Source organism: Salarias fasciatus, chromosome 12, assembly GCF_902148845.1.
Source record: "Salarias fasciatus chromosome 12, fSalaFa1.1, whole genome shotgun sequence".
In the NCBI taxonomy this organism is placed as follows: domain Eukaryota; kingdom Metazoa; phylum Chordata; class Actinopteri; order Blenniiformes; family Blenniidae; genus Salarias; species Salarias fasciatus.
Genome location: NC_043756.1, coordinates 31,966,820 through 31,981,677, shown reverse-complemented (window position 1 = coordinate 31,981,677; position 14,858 = coordinate 31,966,820). Strand labels below are relative to the sequence as shown.

The window sequence follows — 14,858 nt, the reverse complement described above, 5'->3', positions numbered from 1 at the left end:
AACCACCTGATCAGATCTGAACTCCAATCAAAACCACACTAAATACTCAGGTTCTTCATCAATTTCCTGATCAAGCTGAATCTAAAATCACCCTCACCTGGCCACTTTTATATTTTTCATAAAGAATAAAATTTGATGAAAGCGGATTATTGCAATTTGAAGGTACGTATACAAACAAACCATGTGAACTACATAAATGTGGAACTTACTTGCCCCCCCCCCCCCCCCCACAGTGCACACCGGAACCTTCAATCAAGCGTATCTATTCCTACCCGGATCGGAATGCGGACACGCTGTTGCTATGGGCAACAGCTCTGCGCCGATGATGCTAACCATTGTGCTAACGGCTAATCTGCCAGAGAAACGTCACCACGTTAGCGTTAGCAGGATTACTTTAGGATTAGCTCCAGCTCGCTGCTCGGATCTATGAGCTGCTAGCTGTTAGCTCCGTTATAACAGGAATGGACGGAGGTACGGTGGCCGCGAGAGACACAAAGGTGAGCCCAGACCCGAACCGGGTATCTGTTGTCGGTCCCGGTTCCGGAGGGGTACAAAAAAAGCAAATAGAGCAGATATCTGATAAATACTTAAGGTTTGTTGTGTTTTTGTGACCTGCAGGGGGAGCTGGCTGTGTGTGCAGTAGTAGTAGTAGTAGTAGTAGTAGTAGTAGTAGTAGTAGTAGTAGTGTGTGTGTGTGTGTGTGTGTGTGTGTGTGTGTGTGTGCGTGTGCGTGTGCGTGTGGCGGCTTCGTGGATTTCCTCACGTGGACTGCTATTCTTGTGGTTCTAATGGGACCAAAAGACTCAGGTTCCGGTTCCATCTGTCCTCTTCAGGTGTTTGGACGTCAGCGGGTCTGGACTGCTCCATGACGTTATGGTCCTCTCAGACCTGCAGGATGTCGGAGAGTGAGGCGGCTGCCGGTACCGGTCCAGCTCCTGGCCGTCCCCCCCTGGCTCAGAAGGCGCTGTCGGAGGCGTTCTGTGGGCTGCGGTACCGCGACACGTCGCTGCTGGTGTGGCAGCAGCAGCAGCTGCAGGTGGCGCCGCCCGCCACCTACCTGAGCCGCAGCCAGTCCGCCTGGTACAGCAGCTACGGGAACCAGGCCGTGCTGGTCCGGGACCAGAGGGCTCTGCAGGAGGTCCAGGCCCGCTCAAGGATCTGCCGCCTCATGTAAATCCTGAACAGAGACTTCCTGTTCTGCTTGTCCGATCTGGATTATGGAGGCTCGAGAGAACTTCAGTGGAACCAGCTGCAAAGTAAAAACAGGACATGTTCAGGACACAAACTGATGTTTCTGTTCTCATGTCTTCTGTTTGGTTCTTGGATTATTTTCCGCCAACTAAATGTGTTCCGGTTCTGTGAGACCTTTCATCAGGTGATCATCAACCCAGAGCTGAATGTTAAACTGGAGGACTTCTTGAATAAAGCTCATGTCTGCATTATTGTGCTGTCGGCATTAAGCAGTCCGATGATTAAAGTTCCATCAGTCAGTTTAAGGGAGCTCCTCTTTAATCTTGATGTTACTGGACAAAGATGCTGTGTAATCTGCATGTCACAGGAGGAAGATGCTCTATTATCTGGATAACGGAGATAATCTACCAACATGCTGACAGCTCTCAGCCTGGATACACGCTAATGCTCATGCTGGGTTCAACATTTCCTACATTCCCATCGCCACACCACATATTCCAACAAGTTAAAATGATCGTTGACTCTAAACGCCACTGAATGCTGAGTCAGTTACCCGTGTAAAAAGTACTCTGTAAATTAGCGGTTCCTGAAGAGGAAATGGCATTCCTTTGAGCCGTTCCCTGAAGAATTTCCCCGGGGATTCATGAATCATTTCTACTCTAAATCAATGTTGTTGTTGTTTTTGCCCCCCCCCCCCCCCCCAGTCTGTGTGGACAATGGTTAAGAAAAAAAAAAAAATCAACACATTGCTTGCTAGTCACAGCATCTGGGCTGGGTGTCCAAAGCCGGTCCTGGAGGGTCAACATTCTGCATGTTCTCCCTGCTCTCTGCTTCAACACACCTGCAGCTCATGGAGGTTCAGGGCCAAGCGCAGCAGAAAGCCTGATCATTGCAATCAGCTGTGTTGAAGCAGGGAGACATGGCCGTCCAGGACTGACTTTGGACACCCCTGTCCTCGTGGGTTCTGTCTGGTACGTGTCCTCATGTCACTGGTGAAGCATTAAGTGTTGCAGGAAAGAAGAGTTGAGGTACCGAGTCAGTTTATCTGTTTATTTATGAAAACAAATGAACTCAGAAAATAAGGATCCCATATCAGTAATTACATCAAATGGTCGACTGGTCGTGTTGTCGTGGCATCGTCCTCTCGGTCTCTCTGCGTCTAACTCTACCTCCACCTCAGACGGCTACTATACAGCTACTATACAGTGCTCAAACATACGGAAGAAAGAACAGACGTACGGCCGGAGTGCATGCAAATACAGAAAATCACTTTTTTCCTTTTTCTTATTAAAATACAAAAATTAACTATTAGCATCAAAGTTCGACCAACTAAAAACAAATGGGGTAACTGTGGCAGCGAGCTGTCTGTTGGCCTGTTAGTAAAACGTCCCCGAATGTTTCCTTGATGACATGGCGTGAAGTCAGCCGCAAGCATCGGATTGGTGCTCCACAAACTGTCATCCAATCAGAAGTCCCAGTGGACGCACCACACACGTCCGCAACTGGAGACTCGTCCTCACTCATGGCGAAAGCAGGCCGCCGAAGCCGGGCTACAGAGACGGACGACTGTCACCTTTCAAATGGTAATGCAGGGAACCCGTTAGAGCGGTGTGGGCGGGGCAGCTCCGCCCACCGGGCAGCTCCGCTCGGGAACGTTTTACGGACGAGGAGCTCCGGGCGCCGGCGCAGTGAATAAATACAATGAGAAACATCTGGAGGAGGGAGCAGAGCGGTGGTCTGCTGCGTCACGGTGAGTCCAGGTCGTAACTGAGGCGTCGCCAGGCGTGGGTTGATTTGGAGAGGATGGGAGGGACTAACAGGACAGCGGTACAAAGACTTCTTTATATCGAGAGCTTTAGAAGACACAAACAAGTTCATCACACAACCTGACAAATCAAAGAATCAGAAAGGAAATGTAGTGTAAAAAAAAAAAAGTTTGTTTCCCTCTGCAAACAGAACCAGTGGAGGGGGGGCTGGACCACCCTTGACCCCGAGGGACACAGGGCAGGGGGGACGAGTCTCTCAGCAGGGACCCACTAAGGCAGAGAAAGACGAGGTGCAGAGAGTTGACCAATCAGAGCGCCTCACCGAGCAAATGCTGCTGTCTGATTGGTCACTGTGTACCTGCGTTCAACTGTGTGGCATCGTGACAGTTTCTTCCAGAGCCCTCCAAACTCCATCAGGAAGTGACCTAGTGACCCATCGCCTTGGTATCCTTGGTATCCGCCTTGGTCTTCCCGTCCTGCTCTCGTCTCTCGGCTGTGACGTCCCCTCTTTCAGATGTTGAGTTTGTTTGGAGGAGACTTGATGAGCAGCTAGAGGGAGGACAGAGGACCGGGTCTCTCTGCACCCAGTCTGTCCTCGTCCTGCAGCTCATCATGTCCTCCAACATGGACCGCCTCTTTCACACATGAGCAGGCAGTCTCCCATCTCGCTTTCATCCCACAAATATCCTCCTGCCCCTCTTTTCCCATGATGCTCTGCAGATGTTTCTGGAATGTTTTCAGAGCTTCGGGGTCATTGCCGGCTTGGCACGAGGAGGAGTAGTGGTGACCCGCCGAGTCCAGATCTGGTTCGAGTGGTGGACTGACAGCAGCTAGTTCCTGATCCTGGTTCCACGTCTCCGCCAATCCACACACACACACACACAATCCACCCGCAGGACGCACTCAATCTCGTCTGGCAGCAGGTGGAGCAGCTGGAAGCTGACGTCCCTGCTTCCTCCTCCTGCTCCATTCTCCAGGAAAATTAAACAAAACAACACTAGGAGCTAAAAAACAGGTCAGCCTATTTACATACAGTCTCCAAGTCTGAGTGTGTGTGTGTGTGTGTGTGTGCGTGTGTGTGTGTGTGTGTGTGTGTGGGTTCAGGAGGGAAGTTTACATGAGTGTATGTTCTGTGTCTGCATATGTGGAGTTGATAATTGTAGGAGTGTGTGTGTGTGTGTGTGTGTGTGTGTGTGTGTGTGTGTGTGTGTGTGTGTGTGTGTGTGTGTTCAGTCTGTGTCGGAGGAAGAGGAGGTTCCTGTCGAGGAGCTGTCATCAGAAGAGGAAGAGGAGCTGCCACTCAAACGACTAGCCCCGCCTCCTGAGGGTCCACTTCCGGCTGCCTTCTCTAGAAAGAAGAAAGGGGAAGGAGTTAGCGCCATGATGTCACAGGTCATAGGTCATCGACAGAACAGCCTTGACTAATGCGCTTCACAGACACACCAGCGCACAGATTCAGGAACATTTCTGGGGTGTGTGGACAGGTCTGAAGTTGACCAAAGAGTCTGGGACAAGTTCTACCCAACAGGATCCAGAACATGCTAGTCCTAATTAAACATGCTAACACTTGGGGACTCGTCCCTGAGGAGCTCGCTCAGCAGAGTGGACAGTCCGCTGAGGCGTTGGCCTGGCCTCTTGTCAGCTGTTGGTGTTTTTCTGACAGTTCATGAGGCGGTACTCACGCAGTAGCTTCCTCTGTTGCTTTGCTAACAGTTCATGAGGCGGTACTCACGCAGTAGCTTCCTCTGTTGTTTTGCTAACAGTTCTTGGGGCGGTACTCACGCAGTAGCTTCCTCTGTTTTGCTAACAGTTCATGGGGCGGTACTCACGCAGTAGCTTCCTCTGTTGTTTTGCTAACAGTTCATGGGGCAGTACTCATGCAGTAGCTTCCTCTGTTGTTTTGCTAACAGTTCTTGGGGCGGTACTCACGCAGTAGCTTCCTCTGTTGTTTTGCTAACAGTTCATGGGGCGGTACTCACGCAGTAGCTTCCTCTGTTGTTTTGCTAACAGTTCATGGGGCGGTACTCACGCAGTAGCTTCCTCTGTTGTTTTGCTAACAGTTCATGGGGTGGTACTCACGCAGTAGCTTCCTCTGTTGCTTTGCTAACAGTTCATGGGGTGGTACTCACGCAGTAGCTTCCTCTGTTGTTTTGCTAACAGTTCATGGGGTGGTACTCACGCAGTAGCTTCCTCTGTTGTTTTGCTAACAGTTCATGGGGTGGTACTCACGCAGTAGCTTCCTCTGCTTCTTTTGCAGGCAGGACTTGACGTAGCGTTCCAGCTCTCGGAGCGTAGAGGGTTTCAGGGTCTCGAAGTCGATCTCGATTTCATCTGGGTTGGAGTCTCTGAGCGACGGCTCTCTTGACTGGATGATGTGGACCACACGGCCCAGCTTCTCGCCCGGCAATCGGTTGATGTCCAAACTCAACTGCCGCTTTTCGTCGTAGGACATCGGCAGCGAAGACTCCTCACCGTCGTCTCCGTTGGCCGACCCGCCGCCCAATGTCTTGCTGCCTTTCTTGGGTTGCCTGGAAACAGAGACAGTGGCGATGTCCTCGTGAGGGCAGAAAGCGGTGGTGAGGCACACCCCAGTGGAGACCACGCCTTACCTGGTGGCCGTCACCGTGCTGTTGGCTTTTCTGGCAGGTGCCTTCTTCTGATTGGCTGGTTTGGGCTGCTGAGCAGCAGCCTTGGGCTTCTTCTCTTCTTCTATCTTTCCTTTATTGACCTTGTCTTTGTCCTTATCTTTCTTCTTCTCCTTGTCTTTCTTCTCTTTCTTCTTCTTTGGCTTGCTGACAGGAGCCTGGGAGAGGACAGCCAGCTGCTCGTGCACCGCCTTCAGCTGGAGGGACACACTCATGGTCAACTCCAACCGTCGGCACGCCGCGGCGCCTCCTCCGCCACATTTACATCGCGGAGCAAAGCGACTGAATGTGCAAATAATGTTGAAAAAGAAGAAATCAGGACGTTCTTGACCTGTGATTGGTCGGCAGCACCAACCTGCTCCTGAAGCTCGGCCAGCCGCGTGGCCCGCTCCTCCTCAGAGTCGGACGATTCGTCGGAGGAGGAGTTGTTGCTGCTGTCGGAGGAGGCGGTGCTTTTACTAACCAGCGGCGTCGTGGAGGGAACCGACGCCTCCAGGCCCTCATCTGGGATTTTAGCAAAACGCATCTCAAACACATCCTGAGGACACAAAGAGGTGGGTTAGAGGGCGGAGACACCGGGGGCGGAGCTTCAACCAGCGTGAGGTTCCGGAGGAGTCTCACACCTGCAGCTTGCGGGCCATGGCCACCACCTCATGGTCCGGAGGGTTGTATTTGTAGCAGTTGGAGAACATTAACCTGACATCAATGGAGAAGCTCTGAGGGTCACTGTACTCTCCTTTGTCCATCTTTTTCTGTGAAAAGAACAAAACATGAGAAGAAGAACCACTGCAGCATGTTCTAACACTGAGGAGAGGAACCACTGCAGCATGTTCTAACGCTGAGGAGAGGAACCACTGCAGCATGTTCTAACACTGAGGAGAACCACTGCAGCATGTTCTAACACTGAGCAGAGGAACCACTGCAGCATGTTCTAACACTGAGGAGAGGAACCACTGCAGCATGTTCTAACGCTGAGGAGAGGAACCACTGCAGCATGTTCCAACACTGAGCAGAGGAACCACTGCAGCATGTTCTAACGCTGAGGAGAGGAACCACTGCAGCATGTTCTAACACTGAGGAGAACCACTGCAGCATGTTCTAACACTGAGCAGAGGAACCACTGCAGCATGTTCTAACGCTGAGGAGAGGAACCACTGCAGCATGTTCCAACACTGAGGAGAACCACTGCAGCATGTTCTAACACTGAGGAGAACCACTGCAGCATGTTCTAACACTGAGCAGAGGAACCACTGCAGCATGTTCACGTCACTGCTCATCAGTCCCACTTGGATCATAGTTTTCAATGGGCGAGCGTGGCTCGCTTGGTAGAGTGGGTTGTTTTGCAGTTGGAAAGTTGTTGGTTTGAATCTCCATCTCCCAATGTTCACTTATTAATGTGTCCTTCAGCAAGACACCGAATCCCCAACCCTTCCACTGGACCACCCAGGAACTCAATGGAATAGCTGGATTCAGACACTTACATTAGGAGTATGGGTCAAGGGTCAAAAGGGGGTTACAGATTAGGGTCAGGTGTCAAGTAGTGTTTAGGAGTCAAGGTCAGGTTTTGGATAAAGACTAGGGGTCAGGGTCAACTTGAGATTAGGGGCCAGGGATAGGTGTCGGGTAGAGATTAGGGATCAGGGTCAGGTATCGGGTTCTAGGTCTCAGGTGAGTGATGGACTGGTTGGGAGTGTAATCTGGGGGATTACCCGGACAGTGCTGAGGTCCATGGGGTGCTTGATGATGTCGTGGTAGTCGTGCAACTCCAGCGCCTCGGCGTCCACCGGCTTGTAGAATGGCCAGGCGTAGGCGGCATGCTTCTTCGACAGCATCTCCTTCAAGATGGCGTCGCAGTGCTTCATCTGCTCACCCAGCTTACCACTCCCTTTCCTGCCGCCCACTCCGGCCCCTCCCCCGCCCCCCACCTCGCCACCTGCGACCTCCTCCCCCGTCTCCCGCCGGGTCTTGGCGGGGCGGGCGGCTGCCTCCCGACGGGACGAGGCCAGCTTGACCGGTTTGGTGTCCTGGGCAGATGGGGAGTCTGCGCGGCCGGCGGAGATGGCCGACGTGGTAGGAGTAGTGGTATCGGCTTTCCTCTTCACTCCTTTCTTCTGCTCCACACACACACACACACACACACACACACAGAGATATTCTGAATGAGGTGGTGTTACCTTCTACTTGCTGCATTTCCTTGTAATGTGGTCGTCACGGTCACGCCACATTAAACAGCTGTTACCTTTACTACAGGCTGTGCCGACGGCATCATGGCTGCAGGGGGCGGTGGTGCAGAAACAGGGGGCGTGGCCTGGAGTGGTGTGGGCGTGGTGGAAATGACAGGCGTCTGAGAGGGGGAGGGGGAGGGGTAGGAGGGGGGAGGGGAGGCTGAGGACTCTGCCTGCTGGCTCACTGAGGAGGAAACAGAGTAATCTGAGTACTGCAGCTCTGTTACTGCAGAACTGTTACTGCAGTTCCAGGAGTTCTAATACTGCCTGCAGCAGTAGCAAGAGAAGTTGCAGTAACAGCATAAGTAGCAGGAACAGCACGAGAACAGCAGAAGAAGTAGCGGCAGAAGTAGTAAAAGCTGCAGTAGTAGCAGAGTAAGCAGAAGCAGCAGCAAGAGAAACAGCAGAGTAGAGGCCCATTCATGCCTTCTGCTTCCCCGTGATCTGCGTTGGAACGTACCATGTAAAAAAAAGTCTTTAATCATCATGTGCGACATTCCACGGACTGAACACATTGCTAACACTGCATTTCCTGTTGTCTTTTTCAGCCAAAATGATCAAATAAAGGAGTTCAACTTATTTCTGTTGAGATGCTATTTGGATTATGACTGCTTGTGAGTACAGCTTTTTTGCCAACAGAGACCAATGTGCACAAGAACTTCGAATGCTGTACATATGGAATCAAGTGCACGACCACAGTTCGCACAGGTCCAAAGCGTTATGTGAACACGCAACGTAGAAAGGATCAACAGGCCTAAATCTGTCAAACAGTAGGCAACAGCAGAATAAGCAGTAGCAAAGTTAGCAGTACAAGCAGCAGCAGTAGAAGTAGATGCAGAGTAAGCATCAGAAGTATCAGTGGCAGCAGCAGCAAAATTGCAAGTCCAGTTAGCAGTAGCAAAGTTAGCAACAGCTGCAGCTGAGTCAGCAGCAGCGGCAGAGTTGGCACTAGCAGCAGAAGTATTTATCTGAAGTAGCAGTACCTGTGGTAGCAGCAGGCTGCTTGCTCTTGTTCTTGCCTTTGGGAGCTGGAGGAAGCAGAGCAACTTCTTCTTGAGGCATCTGAGCAACTTTTTGAAGGAAGATCTTCTCCAGAGCCTGAGCCATGAGGACGATGTCGTCTGTGGGCTGGAGACACGATGAGACACGGGGGGACATGGTGAGGCGCAGAGAAATATGGTGAGACATGGAAAGACCGGGCAGCAACCGCTGCCGGTGAAAAATGAAGCCAACACGGAAGTGCAAACAAGCTGTAATTCCAGAGTATTCCAGTGGGGGTGGTGATGTTGGTTTCAAAAAGAGCTCGAGTCCCATTGAAACTCGTCCAAAAATGGTGAATTTCAGAGTTAAATAGATATATTCAAGAATGGTTTCAAAACGTTTTGGTCTCTATCACTAGTTTCCACAACAGCACCATTTTGACCAGATTCCCATTTTCACATCAGTCATGTGTTGATTTGCTTCTTTGTGCCTGCTCCTGGCACGGTGCACAGATGACTGTACAAGTCGGGCCTCGTCCGGGGTCGACGTTTTATCATTATTCTGACGTGAAAATTCTGCCAGATAACCAGTCTCGCACCATTTGGAGCAGCACCATAAAAAGCACATCAAAACGTTAAAAAAAATCCGGGAAACTGTTATGACCTTTCTCTGTGTTGCGTTAAAACTCTGAGAAAATTCCCAAAAACCAGGCATTTTTTGCCCATTGCACCAGATGAGCCAACTGAAAAAAATGAAAAAAAATCATCCCCAAACGAGTTCACTGTGCCTCGCCATACTTTCAAATGGAGACGTCATTAAAATATCAAAATGTTGCCATTTTTGTCCTCTATCCAGATGTGAAAATCTCTTTTCAATACCTTATACCAAATAAATTGTGAGCTTTAAAAGTTTGGTAAGATTTTCAGCCCTTTTTGGACTTTATAATGGGGGTGTACTGGAGAAGGCCACAGTGGAACAGCGGCAGATTGCAAGACTCTTAATTTAATTTGATTTGTTTGAGGAGAGAGTAGAATTTTCTCATCCGCATTTTGGAGATAGACTTTCTCACTGAAATCCAAAAGTTCACACATTTTTACAAACTCACTGTGGCTACATGGATGATCCTACAGAAAGGAAAATCTCAGCATGAATCCATGAAAGGCTTCCGACACTCACAGTGAAAAAAATGTTTTCAATTTCACCTCTCGGTTCTGGAGAAACGACTTTTGTTCAACCAAACAAACTGGATGAAAAACTGCTGATTCACTGTCATGGCTGCTGAATGCAGCTGGTCTCCATGGCAACAGACACACCTGCTGAGTGCAGCTGGTTTCCGTGGCAACAGACACCTGCTAAGTGTGGCTGGTCTCCATGGCAACAGACACCTGCTGACTCTGTCATGGCTGACCTCAGTTCAAAGCTCATAGTGAATATGAAGATGTTAAATCAGCCAATCACAGCTCCTCATCTGTACAGGTAAAGCAGTCATGTGACAGACTTGACCACTCATATTTACCATATTGGCCCAAAAATAAGACGGTATTTTTTTCAGAAACTGTATTCTACAAAATGGGGTCGTACTATAATCGAGGACTAGATTGTCGTTACACATTGGCGCCGCTAGATGGAGCCAAAGTACCGGTGACCAGAAAGCGAGTGAAGTGTCACAGTAATCTGATGAAAAGTGGAGGAGCGTGACCATCTGGAACGAAGGAGCTTGAACTCTGGACAAGTGAGCAAACAGCAGAGGCGAAGTTTTGATGCCAACTTTAAACCGATGGTTCAACGCAGCCGAGTCAACAAACAACTGCCAAGCGGCCCAGATATATTAGACTGAATTATTGATGCTCATGAAGTTGAATAGAACTTGAATTTGATGGTTATAAAGTTAGTTACATCATTAATGCAGTTATTGAACCTTTGAGGATACTCAATTGTTGCTTATTCACTGAGTCATAGCCTCAGATTTTCAGAAAAGGAATAACATTTTTTATTTAATCCTGCAGTAATATTTAATCCTGCCATAGTAATCCTGGAACTTTCTCTTTCACATTTCCAACATAAATCATTGTTGAGTAAGCCCATTCTATTAAGTCTTGAAGGGGGTAAAGTAATATCTATGAATTATTTTATACTGAATTAATTTACCTCTAGCCTCTCTTATGTATTCCTCAGTGTTGGAGATGATCTCCTCCCATGTTTTTTCTTCAATTTTACACGACAGATCTTTTTCCCATATCTTCTTAAGATTGTTACAGCCCTTACTATTTGTCCAAGGACACATCTCATACCATTTTGATGCTTTGTGATGTATCTTAGTAGCTGCATGTAGCACTCAATTATATTTGTATCCAAATTAACAGAGACAGACTCTTTGAGACAATGTCTAATTTGAAGGTACTTCCAAAATTGGTCTCTGCCTTCTAAATTAAATTTTTCTCTGAGTCTGTTAAATGAAAGAAAGCTACCATTTTCAAACACATCCTCTATTATTCTTATACCTTTTCTCAACCATTGAGCCCAGTAGATAGTCTGCCTGTCTATTTTTATCTTTGGATTACACCAGATAGGTGCATATTTTTGAGCACACTGAGAAATTTTACATCTCTTATGCACCTCTTGCCAAACCATTTTCGAATGTTTTAAGATAGGGTTGATCATCTCCTTTTTCTCATGATTAACCATTTGTCCGAGAACTTCAACAGGTTTAAACAGCGAGGTGAGTTCTGGCTCTAGAAGAACCCAGTCTAGATCAGTATCAGCTTCCTCCAGTGGTGTGTAAGTTTGGATAACTCAAAAGCCACACTATAATGTTTGATGTCTGGTAATGATAACACCCCCCCCTTCGATTCACATAATTTATCTATACAGATCCGAGGTTTTTTCCCGTCCCAGAGAAATTCTTTAATCATTTTCTCAAATCTCATTAGAAGTTGCTTTGGAATACATATGAGTATCATCCCTGTTAAATAATTTATTTGAGGCGCTACCACCATTTTTATCATATTAACCTTACCCCATAGTGACAAGTCTAATTTTTTCCAATTATTCAAACTTACTTTGATTTTATCTAGTGCTTTTTCCATATTACTTGTAATAATTTCTTTTCAGGTTTGGGATACCGACATTACATCTGATTTATGCCAATTTATACAATAACCAGAGATCTTGGAATATGACTGAATCATTTCTCATAAAACTGGTAAAGAGGTGTCTGGATCTCGGCTCAAGATCAAAATGTCGTCTGCATAAAGAAATGATTTATGTTCCCTGCCACCTCCCCTAACTCCCTTCATTCTTGATTCAGTGCTGATCCTTGTAGCTAATAGTTTTAAGAAAATAGTGAACAACAAAGGGCTTAAGCTACACCCTTGTCGAGTCGACCTCGTTATACTAAAAAATGAAGATATTATCCCATGAGTCGAGACCGCGGCCTTCGGGTTTGAATATAAAACTTTGATCCATCGGCAGAAATTTTTACCAAATCCACATTTTGAAAGAATTATAAATAAGAAAGGCCATTCCACCCTATCAAATGCTTTTTGGGCATCAACTGATATAGCTGAAATAGGGTGGGGGCTAGTTCTATTCATCCAAATCAAATGTGACAGTCGCCTCATGTTATTGGCAGAAGATCTATTTTTAATTAATTCTACTTGATCTTTGTGAATGATTTTAGGTAAAACCTTATCTAGTCTTAATGCTAATGTCTTAGATAATATTTTGCAATCCACATTTATTAGGCTTATGGGTCTGCAGTATCTTTATCTTTTTTGGGTATTAGTGATATAATGGCCTCATTAAAACTCTCTGGAAGTGAGCCATATTCAAATGCTTCTTGGAGAACCGCCGTAAGAAATGGGCAAAGAGTATCCGCATATCTTTTGTAATATTCTACTGGGAAACCATCAATCCCTGGTGATTTCCCACTTCTCATACCTTTAATTGCCATTCTAACTTCGGCTTCTGTTATAGGATCATCCAACCATTTTTTTTTCTTCTGGGGACAGCTGTGGTAGCGCCACCCCCTGGAAGGATGAGTTTAAGTCTGTATCACTGGCAGTACAAGTGGACGTATATAAATCTTCAAAGAAGTTTTTGAAAACTTCATTGATTTTATTTGCTGAGGTGAAAAATTTGTCATCTTTTTTAATTGCCGTGATAATATAATTTGAATCTAGCTGTTTTAACTGTCTTGCCATTAATCGTCTGGTTTTTTCACCGTTTTCATAGAAATTGGTTTTGAGTCTGAGTAATGAATATTCTACCTATAATCAGAGTTGTCTTATATTTGGGCCAATACGGCACAACTGGTTTACTGTGTTCAATATGGAGACCACCTACTGGAGGCTTCAAACCAGGAATTCAGAACACCATAGGGGATGCCGTGTTAGCTCCGCCCATCTTTATATACAGTCAATGGGAGAGACACGGTTATAAAGGGTGTAGCAGTGAGAGCACCTTGTTGGGGATGGTGTAGCAGTGTGTGTGTGTGTACCTTGTTGGGGATGGTGTAGCAGTGTGTGTGTGTGTACCTTGTTGGGGATGGTGTAGCAGTGTGTGTGTGTGTACCTTGTTGGGGATGGTGTAGCAGTGTGTGTGTGTGTACCTTGTTGGGGATGGTGTAGCAGTGTGTGTGTGTGTGTGTGTGTGTACCTTGTTGGGGATGGTGTAGCAGTGTGTGTGTGTACCTTGTTGGGGATGGTGTAGCAGTGTGTGTGTGTGTGTGTGTGTACCTTGTTGGGGATGGTGTAGCAGTGTGTGTGTGTGTACCTTGTTGGGGATGGTGTAGCAGTGTGTGTGTGTGTACCTTGTTGGGGATGGTGTAGCAGTGTGTGTGTGTGTACCTTGTTGGGGATGGTGTAGCAGTGTGTGTGTGTGTACCTTGTTGGGGATGGTGTAGCAGTGTGTGTGTGTGTACCTTGTTGGGGATGGTGTAGCAGTGTGTGTGTGTGTGTGTACCTTGTTGGGGATGGTGTAGCAGTGTGTGTGTGTGTGTACCTTGTTGGGGATGGTGTAGCAGTGTGTGTGTGTGTGTACCTTGTTGGGGATGGTGTAGCAGTGTGTGTGTGTGTGTACCTTGTTGGGGATGGTGTAGCAGTGTGTGTGTGTGTGTACCTTGTTGGGGATGGTGTAGCAGTGTGTGTGTGTGTGTGTGTACCTTGTTGGGGATGGTGTAGCAGTGTGTGTGTGTGTGTGTGTACCTTGTTGGGGATGGTGTAGCAGTGTGTGTGTGTGTACCTTGTTGGGGATGGTGTAGCAGTGTGTGTGTGTGTACCTTGTTGAGGATGGTGTAGCAGTGTGTGTGTGTGTGTACCTTGTTGGGGATGGTGTAGCAGTGTGTGTGTGTACCTTGTTGGGGATGGTGTAGCAGTGTGTGTGTGTACCTTGTTGGGGATGGTGTAGCAGTGTGTGTGTGTGTGTACCTTGTTGGGGATGGTGTAGCAGTGTGTGTGTGTGTGTGTGTGTGTACCTTGTTGGGGATGGTGTAGCAGTGTGTGTGTGTGTGTGTGTGTGTACCTTGTTGGGGATGGTGTAGCTGTGTGTGTGTGTGTGTGTACCTTGTTGGGGATGGTGTAGCAGTGTGTGTGTGTGTGTACCTTGTTGGGGATGGTGTAGCAGTGTGTGTGTGTGTGTGTGTGTGTGTGTGTGTACCTTGTTGGGGATGGTGGAGCAGTGTGTGTGTGTGTGTACCTTGTTGGGGATGGTGTAGCAGTGTGTGTGTGTGTGTGTACCTTGTTGGGGGTGGTGTAGCAGTGTGTGTGTGTGTGTGTGTGTGTGTGTGTGTGTGTGTGTGTGTGTACCTTGTTGGGGATGGTGTAGCAGTGTGTGTGTGTGTGTGTGTGTGTGTGTGTGTGTACCTTGTTGGGGATGGTGTAGCAGTGTGTGTGTGTGTGTGTGTGTGTGTGTGTGTACCTTGTTGGGGATGGTGTAGCAGTGTGTGTGTGTGTACCTTGTTGGGGATGGTGTAGCAGTGTGTGTGTGTGTGTGTACCTTGTTGGGGATGGTGTAGCAGTGTGTGTGTGTGTGTGTGTACCTTGTTGGGGATG

The 14,858-nt window shown here is 47.8% G+C and overlaps 2 protein-coding genes across 8 annotated transcripts in view; one reads left to right on the top strand and one right to left on the bottom strand.

The window, feature by feature from the left end:
• Positions 1–311: 311 nt before the first annotated feature.
• brd3os (BRD3 opposite strand) lies at positions 312–1,432 on the top strand. Its single transcript, XM_030105835.1, has 2 exons — positions 312–497; positions 834–1,432. Exon 2 carries the CDS (start codon positions 866–868, stop codon positions 1,172–1,174), a length of 309 nt encoding a protein of 102 aa, XP_029961695.1. The 5' UTR covers positions 312–497; positions 834–865; the 3' UTR covers positions 1,175–1,432.
• A 795-nt stretch (positions 1,433–2,227) lies between these two features.
• The window catches only part of brd3b (bromodomain containing 3b), a 19,940-nt gene continuing 7,309 nt past the window's right edge, over positions 2,228–14,858 (bottom strand). For 5 of the 7 annotated variants that reach the window (XM_030105819.1, XM_030105822.1, XM_030105820.1 and 2 more), the window contains 8 exons: positions 8,811–8,955; positions 7,842–8,011; positions 7,312–7,713; positions 6,226–6,354; positions 5,934–6,140; positions 5,567–5,799; positions 5,187–5,485; positions 2,228–4,305 (listed from right to left, as the gene is read on the bottom strand). In XM_030105819.1, the coding sequence (XP_029961679.1) occupies positions 4,187–4,305; positions 5,187–5,485; positions 5,567–5,799; positions 5,934–6,140; positions 6,226–6,354; positions 7,312–7,713; positions 7,842–8,011; positions 8,811–8,955 (1,704 nt within the window). In that variant the 3' untranslated portion in view covers positions 2,228–4,186. Of the gene's footprint in view, positions 4,306–4,689; positions 4,701–5,186; positions 5,486–5,566; positions 5,800–5,933; positions 6,141–6,225; positions 6,355–7,311; positions 7,714–7,841; positions 8,012–8,810; positions 8,956–14,858 lie in introns of all 7 variants that reach the window. The other 2 variants (XM_030105824.1, XM_030105825.1) reach the window with 2 other exon arrangements.

Excerpts from the sequence above, each read along its gene's own strand:
- brd3os (XM_030105835.1), top strand. The coding sequence starts at position 866 with ATGACGTTATGGTCCTCTCAGACCTGCAGGATGTCGGAGAGTGAGGCG.